This window comes from Schistocerca serialis, chromosome 7 (assembly GCF_023864345.2).
Source record: "Schistocerca serialis cubense isolate TAMUIC-IGC-003099 chromosome 7, iqSchSeri2.2, whole genome shotgun sequence".
Taxonomy (NCBI): Eukaryota; Metazoa; Arthropoda; class Insecta; order Orthoptera; family Acrididae; genus Schistocerca; species Schistocerca serialis.
The window spans coordinates 333,983,640-334,003,506 of NC_064644.1; the positions used below are offsets into that span (position 1 = coordinate 333,983,640).

General features: G+C 46.3%; 1 protein-coding gene across 1 annotated transcript in view; it reads left to right on the forward strand.

The window, feature by feature from the left end:
* The window catches only part of LOC126412663 (cytochrome P450 6k1-like), a 92,079-nt gene that overhangs the window by 24,622 nt on the left and 47,590 nt on the right, over positions 1–19,867 (forward strand). The window contains exon 2 of the mRNA XM_050082365.1: positions 12,591–12,847. Coding sequence (XP_049938322.1) covers positions 12,597–12,847 — 251 coding nt within the window. The 5' untranslated portion in view covers positions 12,591–12,596. The remainder of the gene's footprint in view (positions 1–12,590; positions 12,848–19,867) is intronic.

Below are 19,867 nucleotides of genomic sequence, written 5' to 3' on the forward strand. Positions count from 1 at the left end.
GAAATGAAAAGCTCCCAGTTTGCAAACGTGCAAAAAGGCTTCACATGCCGGCACAAAGGCCACAAAAGGAGTACAGCTAACTGAGGACGGCTTCCAAGTGCCGAAGAAGAGGCACACGGCCAGAGCAGCGGTGCCCAAACAAGTACGACCACTTGACACTTCGAATAGGTACGTCACATTCACGGACGCGCCGGGGGAACCAACAATAGGGGAACCCACTGAGGAACCGACACAGAGAACAGTTCAAATCCCCCCAATAGTCATTGTATGGACCGAGGACTTCAAAAGCCTCCAAATACTTTTGAAGGGTGTGACATCGTCCACACTATCATTCAAGGTGGCAGGCAGAGGTACCCACAAGGTCCTCACAAAATCCAGAGAGGACTACGACAATATTATGAAGGTAGTGAAAGATAAACGGCTGCACAAATATACTCACAGCACGGAACCACTGAGGCTCCTGAAGGTAGTGTTCCGCAGACTACCCTTCCAGATGGATCCTGACCATCTGAAAGAGGAACTTGAGGACCTAGGCTACGGAATAAGGGCTGTATCACGCATGAAGACGCCGAAGACAAATCGGCAAACGCCGCTGTTCATGGTCGTCCTGGTAGACAACGTAGAAAACAGGAAGATATTCCAGGTAACTAGGGTCGCGAACATTACGAACGTGCAAGTTGAGAAGTTCCGCGGTAAAGGGCGCAGGGCACAATGCTACTCCTGCCGAGGGTTAAACCACGTGGCAAGATATTGCACAATGCCCCCACGGTGTGTGAAATGCGCAGGGGAGCACCAAACTACAGACTGCCCCGCACCAAGCACGAACACGCCCAAGTGCTGCAACTGTGGGCTCGCCCACGCAGCAAGCTACAGGGGGTGCGTGGTCTTCAAGAAGGCTGACAACAAACAGACTAGGAACAACATACCGGCGAGAAAAAACACCACACCAGCCAGGAAAATCGAAAATGGCGTAAGTTACTCCAGCATTGCCAAGCCGCGAAATGATGCGCAAGCAACAGCGGGTGGCAAGTGCGCAGGCGCAAGAAGCGCGAACGCGCAAGCCACCGAGAGCGCAGCTAACACGAGCGAAACAGTGACGACCACAGAACACACCAATGACGCGAATAACACCTACACAAACATCGCTGAAGAACTCCGCGAGATGCGCCTTCTAATGACATCGGTAGCCGAAATGATGAAAACACTCCCGCAGCTTCTGGTAACTGCAATTACGACAGCCAACAAGGCCCAACAACCATCTGGAACCACTATAACCAATGAATAACGCCATTCATGGATTAACAGTTTGCGCCTGGAACGCAAATGGCATACGTACCCAAGGAGGGGAATTCAGGCAGTTTCTCCGGGACGAGGCAATAGATATATGCCTAGTTTCGGAAACAAAGCTAAAACCAGGTATTTACGTACGCGCGGCGAATTACACATGCCACCGCACAGATAGGTTAACACATGGAGGAGGCACTGCTATTTATATTAAAAACTGCCTCAAACACCACATTGTGCAACTGCCAAGACTTCGCACAGTTGAACCCACAGTAGTTGTAGTGAAAACATCGTCAGGCGAAACCACATTCGTTGCAACCTACCGATCACCAGGTGAACTACTGGACCCGGCGGACTTCGCGGCATTGTTGTCCATCCGCGGTAAAATCTTTATCGTGGGGGACCTCAAAGCCAAACACGCCGAATGGAACTCCAGAGTGACCAACACGAGTGGACGTCGCCTGTTAAATGTGGTTCGGCAGCACAATGCAGTCGCCCTGGGACCGTATGATCCCACCTCCTACCCTGCAAAAGGCGGCCGTCCCGACGTGCTCGACATCGCACTGCTGCAGGGAGTGGGCAACCGCACAACTGCGACAACCCGAAACGCGCTCTCGTCGGATCGCCTACCGGTAATATTCGACCTGGAGGTTCAAGGCGAGCTACTCCAGAGCCACCGAAGGCCACTAGGTAAAGTCAACTGGGAACAGTTTAGAGAGAGCCTGCAAGGTACCCTCAATGACATCCCAGACCCAGCTGACATAGGTACAGATGAGGCAATCAGAAGACTTAATGCAGCTACAATACAGGCTGTAGCAAATGCGTCCTCCAGAGGCCCACAAAAAATTAATGACCTCTCACGCCAGCTCCCCCCAGAGCTAATAGACGCTATAGCCCGCAAAAATAGAGTCTTTCGGGAATGGCAACTAACCAGAAGTCCTGTCACTAAGCGTCTCCTCAACAGGCTCAGGAGAGAGTTGAAAGTGGCGGTGGAAGGCCATCGTAATAGGGAATGGGAAGGGACAATAGCCAGCTTGCAGATTAACGATGGGTCAGCCTGGAAAACGACAAAGTACTTTCTGAGGAAATGTCATAGCATCCCTCCCCTACAAGTCAGGGATGAGGCGATATGCGAGCCTGACGCCAAGGCCAGTGCCTTGGCCGATGTCTTTGCGGAGAATTTCACTCCTGTAGAGGATCCCATTGATGAGGAGCACATTCGTCTAGTGCAGCAACGGCTCCCAGTCTTCCTCGAAAGTGATGCAGGAACAGACATAGAAGACTTCTCAGAGGAGGAAGTACAGGCACAACTGAAGCAGTTAAACGCGAGGAAAGCGGGGGGGGGGGGGGGGGGGGCGGGGGTGCGACCAGCTAGAAAATGCAATACTACTTCAGTTACCACAAGCAGCCATTCGCCCCATCACCGCGATCTTCAATCGAATCATGCAGACTGGCAACTTCCCCTCTGCGTGGAAACATGCAGAGGTGGTTGCCATACCAAAACAGGGCAAAGATATCAGGCTTCCACAGAATTACAGGCCGATCAGCCTTTTACCAGCAATCTCTAAGGTATTTGAGCGCCTGTACTCTAAAAGGCTAATGCTTCACGTAAATGCGGAGGAGCTGATCCCGCCGGAACAATTCGGCTTCCGACGTGGACATAGCACAAAGCAACAGCTGTTACGTCTTGTGGAGGATGCGATGGGTGCCCTGGAGAGTCGACAGTACGCAGGGATAGTGCTGCTTGATGTCTCTAGGGCCTTCGATTGCGTGTGGCACGAGGGCCGCCTCTACAAACTGTTTGCATTGGGGGTACCTACGCCACACGTTCGACTCATCAAGTCTTACCTTAGTAGACGAACGTTCAATGTCCGTGCGGGATCGGGTATATCCACAGCAAGGCCCATACAGGCGGGAGTGCCACAGGGTTCTGTCCTTGGCCCCCTGTTGTACTCCTTATATACCTCGGACACGCCAAAAGCTAACAGAGTCTCGCTCGCATTGTACGCCGACGACACCGCGTTGTATACCAGAAGCGCGAACGTGAACCTCATGCGCCGCCGCCTCCAGACGGCATGTGAAGCTCTAGGTACATGGGCCACAAAGTGGCGCCTGAAATACAATGCCAGCAAAAGCCAGGCAATCATCATTACGAGGAAAAGAATCCCCATCGACCTACAGCCGGTGCGGATCATGGGAGGCCCCATCACATGGACCCGCACTGCGAAATACCTTGGGGTGACCCTAGACAGGCGCCTCACGTGGGGACCACATATAAGGGACATTGTGGGTAAAGCCTATGGCAGATTGAGAGCGCTATACCCAATCCTGAACCCGAAGACAACCCTACCCACACGCTACGGTATTACGCTGTTTCTCGCCCTTATAAGGCCGGTGATGGAGTATGCGGCAGTAGTGTGGGGCAACGCGGCAGACTTCCACATCCGGAGATTATAGGGCCTCCAGGGTAGAGTACTTAGGATGATCATGAAACTCCCGCGTGATAAAGGAAAGAATAAGACAGACCGCTCAATTTTTCTATGAGAAATCACAGCAGTCAGAGAACAGACTGGTCTCGAACCTCGGGAACCAGATACATAGAAGGGGCACCACAAGATGACCCGACCTGCTACGGCAGTAAAAACCACTACAGTAACGATTATTAACTAACATAAAATGCTCATCACAAAATAGGAACCGAGCGAGGTGGCGCAGTGGTTAGCACACTGGACTCGCATTCGGGAGGACGACGGTTCAATCCCGTCTCCAGCCATCCTGATTTAGGTTTTCCGTGATTTCCCTAAATCGTTTCAGGCAAATGCTGGGATGGTTCCTTTGAAAGGGCACGGCCGATTTCCTTCCCCATCCTTCCCTAACCCGAGCTTGCGCTCCGTCTCTAATGACCTCGTTGTCGACGAGACGTTAAAAAAAACCCTAACCCCCTAACAAAATAGGACCAACACACACGATAGGCCCACACAATATACATTTCAGGAAACGCAGGAATAGTGCAAAGCACGTAACTTGCTTAACCTAGAGATAGTCAGACACTATCCAATTAGGTAAAGAGCAGTGGCAACCCCACGACGACTACCGCAGTCCACTTCACCCCTCCGCCGCCCTACACCGAACCCAGGGTTGTTGTGCGGTTCGGTCCCCGGTGGACTCGCCAGGGAACGTCTCACACCAGACGAGTGTAACCCCTATATTTGCGCGGTAGAGTAATGGCGGTGTACGCGTACGTGGAGAACTTGTTTGCGCAGCAATCGCCGACATGGTGTAACTGAGGCGAAATAAGGGGAACCAACCCGCATTCGCCGAGGCAGATGGGAAACCGCCTAAAAACCATCCACAGCCTGGCCGGTTCACCGGACCTCGGCACAAATCCGCCGGGTGGATTCGTGCCGGGAACCAGGCGCTCCTTCCCGCCCGGAAAGTCGTGCGCAGACCGCACGGCCAACCGGGCGGGCATCCATAGCATTACATCTCAAACGTTTCGATTATCTTCCGTTCAAGTTTTCCCACTGTCCGTGATTCGCCGCCATACAATGCGGTGCTCCAAACATACATCCTAAGGCATTTCTTCCTCAAATGAAGTCCTACATTTTGTACTAATAGATCTATTTTAGCCAAGAATGCCCTCTTAACTTATGCTAATCCACTTTTTATGTCATTTGCTTCGTCCGTCATACGTTGTTTTACTTCAAAGGTAGCAGAGTTCCTACATTTCCTCTACTGAGTAAGCACCAATTTTGATGCTAAGTTCACGGCTAGTGTCATTTCTTCTACTCCTCATTACTTTCGTCTTTCTTCGGTTTGCTCTCAACACATATTCTTTACTCTTTAGGCCGTTCATTTCATTCAACAGATCTCGTAGTTCTTCCTCACTTCCATTGAGAATAGCAATATCATTAGCGAATCTTATCATTGACATCCTGTCACCCTGAATCAACTGTTGAACGTCTCTTTTATTTCGGTCATCACCTTTTCGGTGTATAGATTGAACAGCAGGGGTGAAAGATTGCATCCCTGCCTTATACTCTTTTTGATCTGATCACTTCGTTCTAGATCTTCCATTACTGGTGCACCCTCTAGGTTCTTGTACATATACATATATTACCCGTTTCCCCTATAGCTTAGTACTATATTTTCTTAGAATTTCGAACCACATCACTCTGTCGGACGCTTTTTCCAGGAGCACAAATTCTACGAAAGTGTCCCTTAAGAGGACCACATGTTGCCTGTCTAACCCATGTTAATTTAGGCAAGTATTTGACCCATTTCGGAAAAAAACTATTTGATGCAGGACCTTTTTTTCGGTATGTTACATAATGCTAATAGAGTCAACTGTACTAAAATCTACTTTATCCATTTTATAGTTTTTGAGAAATACTTTTTTAAACTTATTAACAAAAAATATTAAGTTTTTTCTGCAGAAAATATTTTTTGTGAACTTTCTAATGGGGAAATATTAATGAATGTAGTACCAGACGTGGCTTTTTATGTTATGCAGAGTCTCTGAAAATTTCATTCATTTATCTGTGATAGTTTCTGATGTAATGGGGCATATGGACTGAACATTTTGGTTTGCAGGAAATTGGCTTTAAAGAAAAAACTTTTGAAATTTGTTACTTACAGTTAATTAAAACTGTCCTGCTGCATATGATGGCCCTTCTTTGGCCTCTAGCAGGTCTTCCAGCATCTTTTTCACCTTCCTGGATGTTTGTCTTGCTTTCTTGGCCATATTAGATGCAGACCCGTCTGCATCGGCTATCCTCATTTTATCGCAATGTTGCAGGATTAATTCCCAGCTTTTTCAGTATCCAACACTTTCTAATATTACCACAATTGAATGTAATAACAGCATCATGAACTCCTGGTTTCATTGTATGCATGCCTACAAGTACAGTTTTAGGAAGGCGGTTGCAAAGTATGCTGTTGAAACATTCATTTGGGTTCTGTGTCTGCCCATGCAGACATTTCCTTAGAAGGTCAGGATGAGCAAAGTCTCTGAAATTAGGTTTAATTGCTGTAATAACTGCAGCAGGAGCAGAAATGGTGAAGGCTCCTTTGATGATGCACTTGTTGAAGAATTACAATTATAAACATCGTTGCCAGACGACATAACGTCTTGTACAGAAAACTTTCTAAACTTGTTTCCTTTAAATTATCGTTTCTTGAAAATGCCTTTACGTTTCATCTTCAATAAACACAACAATACATACGTAAACAAGCACTGCAAACGTAGGTACAACAACTACTCGCAATCACACTTGAACAAAACTAACCGCGTGCTTGAAAGCGTGTTGTTTACAAACAGCAGAAACAAAAGAATACCGACCGTTGCATTCGAAGGATAGCCTACACACTCGGGAGTAAAAAAAATCCCTAATGTGCAATGTAGGGGATATAAAGATCTAAAATATATACAGAAAAGTGGTTGACAGTGAAGTGGGCGTGGCACATAAACACACGTGGTAGGAAAATGCTCTTTCAATGCTCGAAAAAAAAATTGTCAGCAAAATCCTTTTCAGAGCACTTATATAAAACCTTCATCTATTATCGACATATGATGAATCAATTTTTTTCGACTTGAACCACGGTGTGGTCCCCTTGTACTGCTTCCATCATCAAGCATCGCGTCAGATCTGCCTGGCTGGTGCCTTTACCTTTCCGAAAGCAAAACTAATCGTCGTCTAACAGGTCTTCATTTTTCTTTTCCATTCTTCTGTACATTATTCTTATCATCAACTTGAATCCATGAGCTGTTAAGCTGACTGTATGGTAGCTCTTGTATTTGTCTGCCCTTGCTCTTTGCGGGATTTTGTGGATAATATCTTTCCGAAAGAGTGATGGTATGTTTCCAGTCTCATAAATACCGACTTGAAGAGTCATCTGATTGTCACTTCACCTAGAGATTTTAATATTATAGGAATGTCAGCTTTCGCTTTTGCATTATTTGATCACAAATCTTCCAAAGTCATGTTAAACTCTGACTCTAATACTGGGTCCGTTCTGCCTTCCATATCGATCACCAGTTCTTCTGACACGTCACCAGTTCTCTTCCTCGTATGTGCCTTTTTCCACCTACCATACTCACCTAAAACGACAAAAAATTGTTTTCGTGGTAACAAGTAGCACTTGTTTTAAAGGTTCCGCACCTCAGTCAGTAGCAACGGAACCCCTACAGGATCCCTCCGTTGTCCGTCTGTCTGTCCGTCTATCTGTCTTGTCCGACTGTTAACACCCCTTTTTCTCAGGAATAGATAGAGGTGTCGAGTTGAAATTTATGTCACATACTAAGGTCTAGGCTCCCTTGGCTATGCGAAAAATTTAAGGTTCCGTATCAAGTTAACCAAACGATACGGCCATTTCTGTCACTTCTTTCGATACTCGCAAACTCAATCATCAAAACCATAGTGTACTTCCCATTGACCTAGAATCACAAAAATTAACAAGAAGCGAGGTTTAACAATACACAAAATGAAAAAACCCGAAATTGGTAATTTGTAATTACATAGCATAATATATACATTTTTCGGCATTTGATGTCGCTCTGTCAACAGTTGAAATTTATGTTAAATACTAAATCTACGGTCTCGTATCAATGCAAAAAGTTTAAACTTCTACGTCAATGTAACCAAAATATACGGCCATATATATCTCCTATTTTGATACTCGCAAACTTACTCATCAGATCCTATAGATGAACTCTTTGTTTTCATATGAAGATAATAACTGTTCCGAACGAACAGATACCACTGACGACCATACAGCTTCTCTAGAAAGAAATGATAATGAATCGAAACCCTCAGCTGCCAACAGGTGTTGTTGATATACCTCAATGGGGACAGCTGGAAATGTGTGCCCCGATTGGGACTCGAACCTGGCATCTCCTGCTTACATGGCAGATGCTCTATCCATCTGAGCCACCGAGGGCACAGACGACAGCGCGTCTGCAGGGACTTATCCCTTGCACACTTCCCGTGAGACTCACATTCCCAACTGTCCACAACCCACATTCGTAATGATCCTAAAGGATATTTGCCCATTCACTCATTACTCGCGCCAACTAAGGTGACGATTCCCGTAAGAGTTCGGGCAAAGTGTGCGCATTCGCACAGAAGAAAGTCAGTAGCTGGGTAGCCTTTAACTATATGAAGATAGCTGTCCCCATTGAGGTATATCAACAACACTAGTTGGCAGCTGAGGGTTTCGATTAATTGTCATTTATTCGTATTCAACTCGGGCATGGCGGTCTAGCGGTACAGTGTGAGCATGGAAACAGAGAGGTCGCGGAACCGAATCTCCACGGGTTCTTCGGTCTTCTACTTAACCTATCCTTCACCTCTCAATGAAGTAAGGAGTCGTCAGCAAGAAGGTGTTCGAATTCCTCACTAGACTGTAGCACTTCTTTCCCCGGTTGGATAACTGGTGTACTTAGGGGTACGCTAGTCGCCGAAGTAGCATATAATAAAAAGCCTATTACCAGGACATTGAGATACACTGAAGTTGTTATTACATGTAAAGGCACGTTTACACTGAGATACATGTATCGCAACTTGTATCAGCGTCATGTTAATTTGACATGTTGCAATACATCATCTCAAACTAAAGGTCACCCAACTATGCAGACCTTCCCGCTTATACAAGTCGCATATGCATTTTTTATATAGTTTTTTCGCGATATTCTCGACAAGCTGCGGAAGTCACGCATGCACAGTACCAGTCTTCCTTGGCGTCATGCCGCCATAATTATTTACAAATGCCTATTTTATCTTGAGTGTTCTGTGGAGTCCGTTCTATTCATTGTGTTTCATGGGTTTTCCTTTCTTCATCCAAAAGGGCAAGTGCATCAGTATATAAAAATGTAAAATCTTGCACAACGTTTTGAGAAGCTATCGTGAATACCGAACAACTCTGCACCATCGAAGGCAATGATTCAAATTGTCAGATGTAAATGCACGATCATACATGTATGACTTGCAAGTAGCAAACTCATATAGGTCGTGATACAAGTCCTGGAGACGTGTGTGCATCTATGCATTTTGCGCTTACTAATGCTGATTCGAATCCCACATGTAATGGTACCTTTATGATGTTTCAAAAACTTTGTTTTTATTTTATTTATTTATATTTATTTATTTATAGATTCATTTAACCTGGCAATATTAGGGTCATCAGATCCTCTCTTGCACATAACCAAACATTCTACATATTGCTTATGTTACAGACTGAAGTATCGATATTAAAATAATGTCGTATGACTAGGGCCTCCCATCGGATGGACCGTTCGCCGGGTGCAAGTCTCTCGATTTGATGCCACTTCGGTGACTTGCGCGTCGATGGGGATGAAATGATGATGATTAGAACAACACAACACCCAGTCCCTGAGCGCAGAAAATCTCCGACCCAGCTGGGAATCGAACACGGGCCCTTAGAATTGACATTCTGTCGCGCTGACCACTTCTCTTTATTTTTTTATTTTTTGTTTTTAATATATTGTTAATTTAGTTTTACTTTATACCACAACAAAAATAAATGTACCTTGCACCGCATCGTGCTCTGAGTAAAGAAAACAATATCTCGGCACGTTCCTACACCGAGGTAATGTATATGGGGAAAACGAAAAAAAAAGTGCTGCGTACATGACGCAGAAGGGCGTGTCGCTACTCCCCTTACGCTTCATCATCCAGGTACGTCTTCACGTTTGTCGTATGTTTTTCCACCGAGAATCGAACTTAGTCTTGTCAGCTCACTCAAGGGGTGTCTTCTCTTACCTGTTGATGATCCAGCTGCGTGGACGGTCGCGTAGGGCACTCCCTAAGTAATTAGAAAAATACTGTCTGTATTTTGGGTTTCGTACGATCTTGCAAAGATGTTCTTGTAGGTAGTTCCAAAAGTCGAATACATCTTTAGGTCCATCGTGAAATAAGTAGTGTACTGCGTGCGCACGGATCCACGTGACAGCGTTGGTCTTGGCGCGCGGGAAATACTGTTGATCCGGAAATAGTAGAAACCGAGGTGTAATGTGTTCCGGAGTCACTCGTAGAAAATACGACAAAATTTGTCGCACCAAGCGCCATACGTCTTCTGCCGCGCCACATGTGAGACGGTGTTACTCCGTGTCTGGTATCCCGCAGTCTACGCAGAGAGGTGATTCCGGCATGTTTAACTTGTGGAGGCGTGATCGGGTGATCTGTTTACCATTGACTGTGATGTACCATGTGGATCGGACGTCTGCGGCCAGTGTAACCGCGTGAATCGTCTTCCACACCACGTTCCAATTAACCTGAGGGCTTTTGGTCTCCACGATGTTTGGTGGGCGCCTCTGCTGTAGGACATGATATACAGGCTGTTACGAAAAGGTACGGCCAAACTTTCAGAAAAACATTCCTCACACACAAATAAAGAAAAGATGTTATGTGGACATGTGTCCGGAAACGCTTAATTTCCATGTTAGAGCTCATTTTAGTTTCGTCAGTGTGTACTGTACTCCCTCGATTCAGCGCCAGTTGGCCCAATTGAAAAAAGGTTATGTTGACTTCGGTGCTTGTGTTGACATGCGACTCATTGCTCTACAGTACTAGCATCAAGCACGTCAGTACGGAGCATCAACAGGTTAGTGTTCATCACGAACGTGGTTTTGCAGTCAGTGCAATGTTTACAAATGCGGAGTTGGCAGATGCCCATTTGATGTATGGATTAGCACGGGGTAATAGCCGTGGCGCGGTACGTTTGTATAGAGACAGATTTCCAGAACGAAGGTGTCCCGACAGGAAGACGTTCGAAGCAATTGATCGGCGTCTTAGCGAGCACGGAACATTCCAGCCTATGACTCGCGACTGGGGAAGACCTAGAACGACGAGGACACCTGCAATGGACGAAGCAATTCTTCGTGCAGTTGACGATAACCCTAATGTCATCGTCAGAGAAGTTGCTGCTGTGCAAGGTAACGTTGACCACGTCACTGTATGGAGAGTGCTACGGGAGAACCAGTCGTTTCCGTACCATGAACAGAGTGTGTAGGCACTATCAGCAGCTGATTGGCCTCTACGGGTACACTTCTGCAAATGGTTCATCCAACAATGTGTCAATCCTCATTTCAGTGCAAAGGTTCTCTTTACGGATGAGGCTTCATTCCAACGTGATCGAATTGTAAATTTTCACAATCAACATCTGTGGGCTGACGAGAATCCGCTCGCAATTGTGCAATCACGTCATCAACACAGATTTTCCGTGAACGTTTGGGCAGGAATTGTTGATGATGCCTTGATTGGGTCCCATGTTCATCCACCTACAGTCAATGGAGCACGCTATCATGATTTCATACGGGATACTCTACCTGTGCTGCTAGAAGATGTGCCTTTACAAGTACGACACAACACGTGGTTCGTGCACGATGGAGCTCTTGCACATTTCAGTCGAAGTGTTCGTACGCTTCTCAACAACAGATTCGGTGACCGATGGGTTGGTAGAGGCGGACCAATTCCATGGCCTCCACGCTCTCCTGACCTCAACCCTCTTGACTTTCATTTATGGGGGCATTTGAAAGCTCTTGTCTACGCAACCCCGGTACCAAATGTAGAGACTCTTCGTGCTCCTATTGTGGGCGGCAGTGATACAATACGCCATTCTCCAGGGTTGCATCAGCGCATCAGGGATTCCATGCGACGGAGGGTGGATGCATGTTTCCTCGCTAACGGAGGACATTTTGAACATTTCCTGTAACAAAGTGTTTGAAGTCACGCTGGTACGTTCTGTTGCTGTGTGTTTCCATTCCATGATTAATGTGATTTGAAGAGAAGTAAGAAAATGAGGTCTAACATGGAAAGTAAGCGTTTCCGGACACATGTCCACATAACATCTTCTCTTTATTTGTGTGTGAGGAATGTTTCCTGGAAGTTTGACCGTACCTTTTTGTAACACCCTGTATATCCCGCGCCGAAGCCCATTTCGTCGGTGGTACTGCGATACGGACATAGCTGTGTTCAATGTAAAGGTTCCCGAAGTAGTGGAAGAGTGGGGGTATGTCTTGCGTCGTGAGTGAGGGCATAAGGGAGGGCGGAACTGCCACTTAGCTACCGGGTGTATCGATATTGAAACATTGTTGTTTAAATTCGCAACATCTACGTTCTGTTTGTACGAGTATTATCATCGAAAACACTTAATACGAGATCCTATGGTTACGGCACTGTGAAGCTAAATGCAGGTTTGCGTGTTCTTTGCAGGTCAACGTGTACCATAGATATGTGGGAGTGACGTGGCAGTGTTAGGCTCAACAACAATTGGTACTTGTTTTGCAGGTCGGCATGGAGGCGGCAGGTATGACGGGCTTGTGGTTGTCGGCGGCGACGCTGGCGGCGCTGCTGTGCTGGTGGCTGGTGCGCCAGTCGCACAGCTACTGGCAACAGCGCGGCGTGGCGTGCCCGCTGCGGCCGCACCCTCTGCTGGGCCACCTGCAGAACCTCGCGCTGCTGAGAGAGTCCGCCAGGGACCTGCTACAGCGGGTCTACGACGCGGGACAGGGCATCCCCTACGTCGGCATGTACTTCATGCACAAGTGAGTAATGCCTCCGCAACACGCATAAAAATTATTTAGCACTAGTTAATGTATCCCGTAGCTTCTTGCTGCCAGTGGGTGAGGTCGCCACATCCACACTGCTGGCTGTACTGGTACCCGTAGGGTGATTTGTTTTCCCATCAGTCTTCTAAGTGGTTTCTACATCTACATCTACATCCATACTCCGCAAGTCACCTGACGGTGTGTGGCCGAGGGTACCTCGAGTACCTCAATCGGTTCTCCCTTCTATTCCAGTCTCGTATTGTTCGTGGAAAGAAGGATTGTCGGTATGCTTCAGTGTGGGCTGTAATCTCTCTGATTTTATCCTCATGGTCTCTTCGCGAGATATACAGGGCTATTACAAATGATTGAAGCGATTTCATAAATTCACTGTAGCTCCATTCATTGACATTTGGTCACGACACACTACAGATACGTAGAAAAACTCATAAAGTTTTGTTCGGTTGAAGCCGCACTTCAGGTTTCTGCCGCCAGAGCGCTCGAGAGCACAGTGAGACAAAATGGCGACAGGAGCCGAGAAAGCGTATGTCGTGCTTGAAATGCACTCACATCAGTCAGTCATAAGAGTGCAACGACACTTCAGGACGAAGTTCAACATAGATCCACCATCTGCTAACTCCATTCGGCGATGGTATGCTGGATGCCTCTGTAAGGGGAAATCAACGGGTCGGCCTGCAGTGAGCGAAGAAACGGTTGAACTCGTGCGGGCAAGTTTCACGTGTAGCCCGCGGAAGTCGATGAATAAAGCAAGCAGGGAGCTAAACGTACCAAAGCCGACGGCTTGGAAAATCTTACGGAAAAGGCTAAAACAGAAGCTTTACCGTTTACAACTGCTACAAGCCCTGACACCCGATGACAAAGTCAAACGCTTTGAATTTTCGGCGCGGTTGCAACAGCTCATGGAAGAGGATGCGTTCAGTGCGAAACTTGTTTTCAGTGATGAAGCAACATTTTTTCTTAATGGTGAAGTGAACAGACACAATGTGCGAATCTGGGCGGTAGAGAATCCTCACGCATTCGTGCAGTCAATTCGCAGTTCACCAAAAGTTAACATGTTTTGTGCAATCTCATGGTTTAAAGTTTACGGCCCCTTTTTCTTCTGCGAATAAAACGTTACAGGACACATGTATCTGGACATGCTGTAAAATTGGCTCATGCCACAACTGGAAACAGACAGCGCCGACCTCATCTTTCAACAGGATGGTGCTCCACTGCACTTCCATCGTGATGTTCGGCATTTCTTAAACAGGAGATTGGAAAACTGATGGATCGGTCGTGGTGGAGATCATGATTAGCAATTCATGTCATGGCCTCCACGCTCTCCCGACTTAACCTCATGCGATTTCTTTTTGTGGGGTTATGTGAAAGATTCAGTGTTTAAACCTCCTCTACCAAGAAATGTGCCAGAACTGCGAGCTCGCATCAACGATGCTTTCGAACTCATTGATGGGGACATGCTGCGCCGAGTGTGGGAGGAACTTGATTATCGGCTTGATGTCTGCCGAATCACTAAAGGGGCACATATCGAACATTTGTGAATGCCTAAAAAAACTTTTTGAGTTTTTGTATGTGTGTGCAAAGCATTGTGAAAATATCTCAAATAATAAAGTTATTGTAGAGCTGTGAAATCGCTTCAATCACTTGTAATAACTCTGTACGTAGGAGGGAGCAATATACTGCTTGACTCTTTGGTGAAGGTATGTTCTCGAAACTTTAACAAAAGCCCGTACCGAGCTACTGAGCGTCTCTCCTGCAGAGTCTTCCACTGGAGTTTATCTATCATCTCTGTAACGCTTTCGCGATTACTAAATGATCCTGTAACGAAGCGCGCTGCTCTCCGTTGGATCTTCTCTATCTCTTCTATCGACCCTATCTGGTACGGATCCCACACTGCTGAGCAGTATTCGAGCAGTGGGCGAACAAGCGTACTGTAACCTACTTCCTTTGTTTTCGGATTACATTTCCTTAGGATTCTTCCAATGAATCTCAGTCTGGCATTTGCTTTACCGACGATCAACTTTATATGATCATTCCATTTTAAATCACTCCTAATGCGTACTCCCAGATAATTTATGGAATTAACTGCTTCCAGTTGCTGACCTGCTATTTTGTAGCTAAATGATAAGGGATCTATCTTTCGATGTATTCGCAGCACATTACACTTTTCTACATTAAGATTCAATTGCCATTCCTTGCACCATGCATCAATTCGCTGCAGATCCTCCTGCATTTCAGTACAATACTCCATTGTTACAACCCCTCGATATACCACAGCATCATCCGCAAAAAGCCTCAGTGAACTTCCGATGTCATCCAAAAGGTCATTTACGTATATTGTGAATAGCAACGGTCCTACGACACTCCCCTGCGGCACACCTCAAAGCACTCTTACTTCGGAAGACTAATCTCCATTGAGAATGACATGCTGCGTTCTGTTAGCTAGGAATTCTTCAATCCAATTACATAATTGGTCTGATAGTCCATATGCTCTTTAATGCGAGCCGCCACGAATTCCTCTCACGCGCCACTGTAACAATCGACAACCCCCTCATCTCAGAGTAGCACTTGCCCCAACGACATACGAGGTGCGACGATAAAGTAATGAGGCTGATTTTCTTTGCAAGATGTGGCAAACCTGCAGGCTTGCGTAGGCACAATATCTTTGACCTTGGTCTATAAGCTGCTTCTAGTACAAGCGGCACATCGATGGAACTGCTCAGTCGTGAGTTGTGCTGTAATAAGTTAACACGTGTTTGAGTCTCTCGTCACGGAAATGGAACCGCATAATATTGCGCAACGGTATGCCATTTATTTTGCCTTAAATTGAGTGAAAACGCGACGACAACTTACGGTAAGCTTCAGAAGGATTTTGGAGAGGAGGTTATGTCAAGAGCTCAAGTTTTTCGTTGACATAAAATGTTTAGTGAAGGCAGAACGATTGTTGAAGAACAAGACCGTAGTGGACGTCCTTCAACTTCACGGATGGATGTCAGCTTGGTCAGGGTGCGCGAACTCGTACGATCTGATCGAAGATTATCCGTGAAAATGATTGGAGAAGAACTGAACATCAATCGAGAAACGGTTTGTCTAATAATAACTGAAAATCTTGGTATGAGAAAGATTAGTGCAAAAATGGTCCCCACAAATCTTACACCACAACAGCGAGAAACACGGAGAAATGTGGCAGCCGATCTGTTAGAGCAAACGGAAATCAATCCAGAATTGTTGAGCCGTGTTATCATTGGTGATGAAAGTTGGTTTTTTCAGTACGATCCAGAGACAAAACATCAAAGTTCGCAAAGGTGCTCGAAGGGACCACCCAGACCAAAAGAAGCTCGCATGTCAAAGTCAATAGCGAAAGGCATACTTGTGTGCTAGTTTGATTCCAAGGAAATTCTTCATAAAGAGTGGGTGTCTCCTGGACAAACAGTTAACCAATATTACGACAAAGAAATTTTAGAAAGACTTTGTAAAAGATTTCTTTGTGTCCGCGCTGACATTGCTGATAATTGGATTCTGCATCACGATAATGCACCATCCCATACTGCTCTGTCAGTATAGCAATTTTAAACCTGAAAACAAATTTCAGTACTACTGCAGCCACCTTACTCACCAGATATCGCTCCGTGCGACTTTTTTCTATTTCCAAGAGTCAAAACGGCGGTCCAGGGACAGCATTTTTAAACAACACAAGATGTCCAAAAAGCTGTGACGAGGGTCTTGGAGGATATCACAAAGATGAGTTCCAGAAATGTTACCATCAATGGCAGAAGCGCTGGAAAAAGTGTGTGCAATCAGAAGGGAACTACTTTGAAGGAGACAACACTAAACTTGACTAAAACGGTAAGCAACATTTTTTTTTTCACATCAGTCTCATTACTTTGTTGTCGCACCTCGTATCCCAGCCTCTCTCTCTTCCTCTGCAGTTTTTACCCCCTTTAACTCCCTCTAGTACATTGGTAGTTACTCCTTGACGCCTTAACACTCGTACTATTACACGGTCCGCTCACATGAAAGTGGCGACCTGCCAAAAGGCCTGAATAAGTAACGCTTGCAGCGTGGACTTGCGGGAAAAGAATCAGTTGATTCTGAACCGTACCGACAGGGATGTGAAGCCATGCCGACTTCAGAGCCAGCTGTGCAAGATTTCTCGGTTGAAGATCTACGGCGTGAATGGCCCGAACGAGGTGGTCCAACAGATTCTCGATTGGGTCTAAATCCGAGAAGTTCGATGGCTAGGGAAACATGGCAGACACGTCCTTGTGCTCTTCGAGTCACGCATTTACACTGAAAGTTGCGTGACACGCTGCATTGTCCTGCTGATAGATGCCATCGTGCCGAGGAGAAAACAAACTGCATGTAGAGGTGGCCATGGTCTCCAAAGATAGATGCACATTTGTGTTGATCCATTGTAACTTCCAGAACGATTAGATCACCCCGAAAACGTTCCCCAGATCATAACGCTCCCTTTCTCCGGTCTACACCATTCTGACGATTGTTGCCATCTGCCCTATGGAGCATAAAACGTGTTTCATCTGGAAAGGCTGCACCTATCGCCACCCAGCGGAGTCCAATTGCGGCATTGACGTCCAGGTTTCGTCATCGATCAACAGCAGTTAGCATGGGTGCATGAAACCGGCGCCGGAGGCCCTTGCGCAGCAACGTTCGTTGAACGGCCGTTGAAGAGATGCTGTCAATAACTCCTTGGTTCATCTGGGCCGTCAGTTGCTCAACAGCTGCTCCTCTGTGGCGGCACACGAACACTTTACAAACTTAGCCATTGCGGTAAGATTCCACTTTTGGCCGCAAAGCCAATTATGTGCCCTTTGGGACGTCAGATAAATGCCTGCGTTTCCGCATTAGTCAACAAAGACTGCACTCTTTTTCCGACATGCTTTATACACCCCTCACTGCTACTGCTAGTGCTATCACCTGCCGCTGCGAATGGCTATTGCACTTTGACATCGTACATAGGCGGTGGTCACTTTAACCCTTTCAGACCCTCTGACTTCAAATGTGTACATCAACTTTTACTTTGTCTTAGCTGCAGCAGAAGCTTTTTTTCCGAATGGAAACCTGAGGTACACATTTGTGAATGTTCAACCTTTTCTTTATGTGCAAGTGTTGCCAACTGTTGAGCATCACTATGAAAATATCAGCAAGTCAACGCAGCAGTCTACGGCAGTTCGTGACCACCAGAATACACACTACTGGCCATTAAAATTGCTACACCACGAAGACGACGTGCTATAGACACGAAATTTAACCGACAGGAAGAAGATGCTGTGGTATGCAAATGATTAGCTTTTCAGAGCATTCACACAAGGTTGGCGCCGGTGGCAACACCTACAACGTGCTGACATGAGGAAAGTTTTCAACCGATTTCCCATACACAAACAGCAGTTGACCGGCGTTGCCTGGTGAAACATTGTTGTGATGCCTCATGTAAGGAGGAGAAATGCGTACCATCACGTTTCCGACTTTGATAAAGGTCGGATTGTAGCCTATTTCGATTGTTATTTATCGTATCGCGACATTGCTGCTCGCGTTGGTCGAGATCCAATGACTGTTAGCAGAATATGGAATCAGTGGGTTCAGGAGGGTAATACGCAACGCCGTGCTGGATCCCAACGGCCTCGTATCACTAGCAGTCGAGATGACAGGCATCTTATCCGCATGGCTGTAACGGATCGTGCAGCCACGTCTCGATCCCTGAGTCAGCAGATGGGGACGTTTGCAAGACAACAACTGTCTGCACGAACAGTTCGACGACGTTTGCAGCAGCATGGACTGTCAGCTCGTAGACCATGGCTGCGGTTACTTTGACGCTGCATCACAGACAGGGGCGCCTGCGATGGTGTACTCAACGACGAACCTGTGTGCACGAATGGCAAAACGTCATTTTTTCGGATGAATCCAGGTTCTGTTTACAGCATCAAATAGCCGCATCCGTGTTTGGCGACATGGCGGTGAACGCACATTGGAAGCGTGTATTCGTCATCGCCATACTGGCGTATCACCCGGCGTGATGGTATGGGGTGCCATTGGTTACACGTCTCGGTCACCTCTTGTTAGCGTTGGCGGCACTTTGAACAGTTGGCGTTACGTTTCAGATGTGTTACGACCCGTGACTCTACCCTTCATTCGATCCCTGCGAAACCCTACATTTCAGCAGGATAATGCAGGATCGCATGTTGCAGGTCCTCTACGGGCCTTTCTGGATACAGAAAATGTTCGACTGCTGCCCTGGCCAGCACATTCTTCAGATCCCTCACGAATTGACAAAGTCTGGTCAATGGTGGCCGAGCAACTGGCTCGTCAAAGTACGCCAGTCACTACTCTTGATGAACTGTGGTATCGTGTTGAAGCTGCATGGGCAGCTGTACCTGCACACGCCATCTGTTTGACTCAATGCCCAGGCGTATCAAGGCCGTTATTACGGCCAGAGGTGGTTTATCTGGGTACTGATTTCTCAGCATCTATCCACCCAATTTGCGTGAAAATGCAATCACATGTCAGTTCTGGTATAATATATTTGTCCAATGAATACCCGTTTATCATCTGCATTTCTTCTTGGTGTAGCAATTTTAATGGCCAGTAGTGTACATAGATGTGGTTCGTTCGCTTTATTCCACTGTATAATCGAATATTATTATTGTTATTTCGCGTGGTAATTATTGAATGGTCGTTTTACTAGTTACTACAGTACGCCAGTCACTACTCTTGATGAACTGTGGTATCGTGTTGAAGCTGCATGGGCAGCTGTACCTGCACACGTCATCTGTTTGACTCAATGCCCAGGCGTATCAAGGTTACTACATAGTTACTTTAGTCCATAAAATGTAGCCAAGCTGTACAAAGTATGTCCTGAAAACGGGTGCATATTTTTGTATAAAACTTGCATCTAAAATCATTAAAAATCACCTAACAACAATAGCACACAAAGAGGAACTTTCCTCCCTCCAGAAAAAAATCATGTCTGAGAGGATTAATGTGATT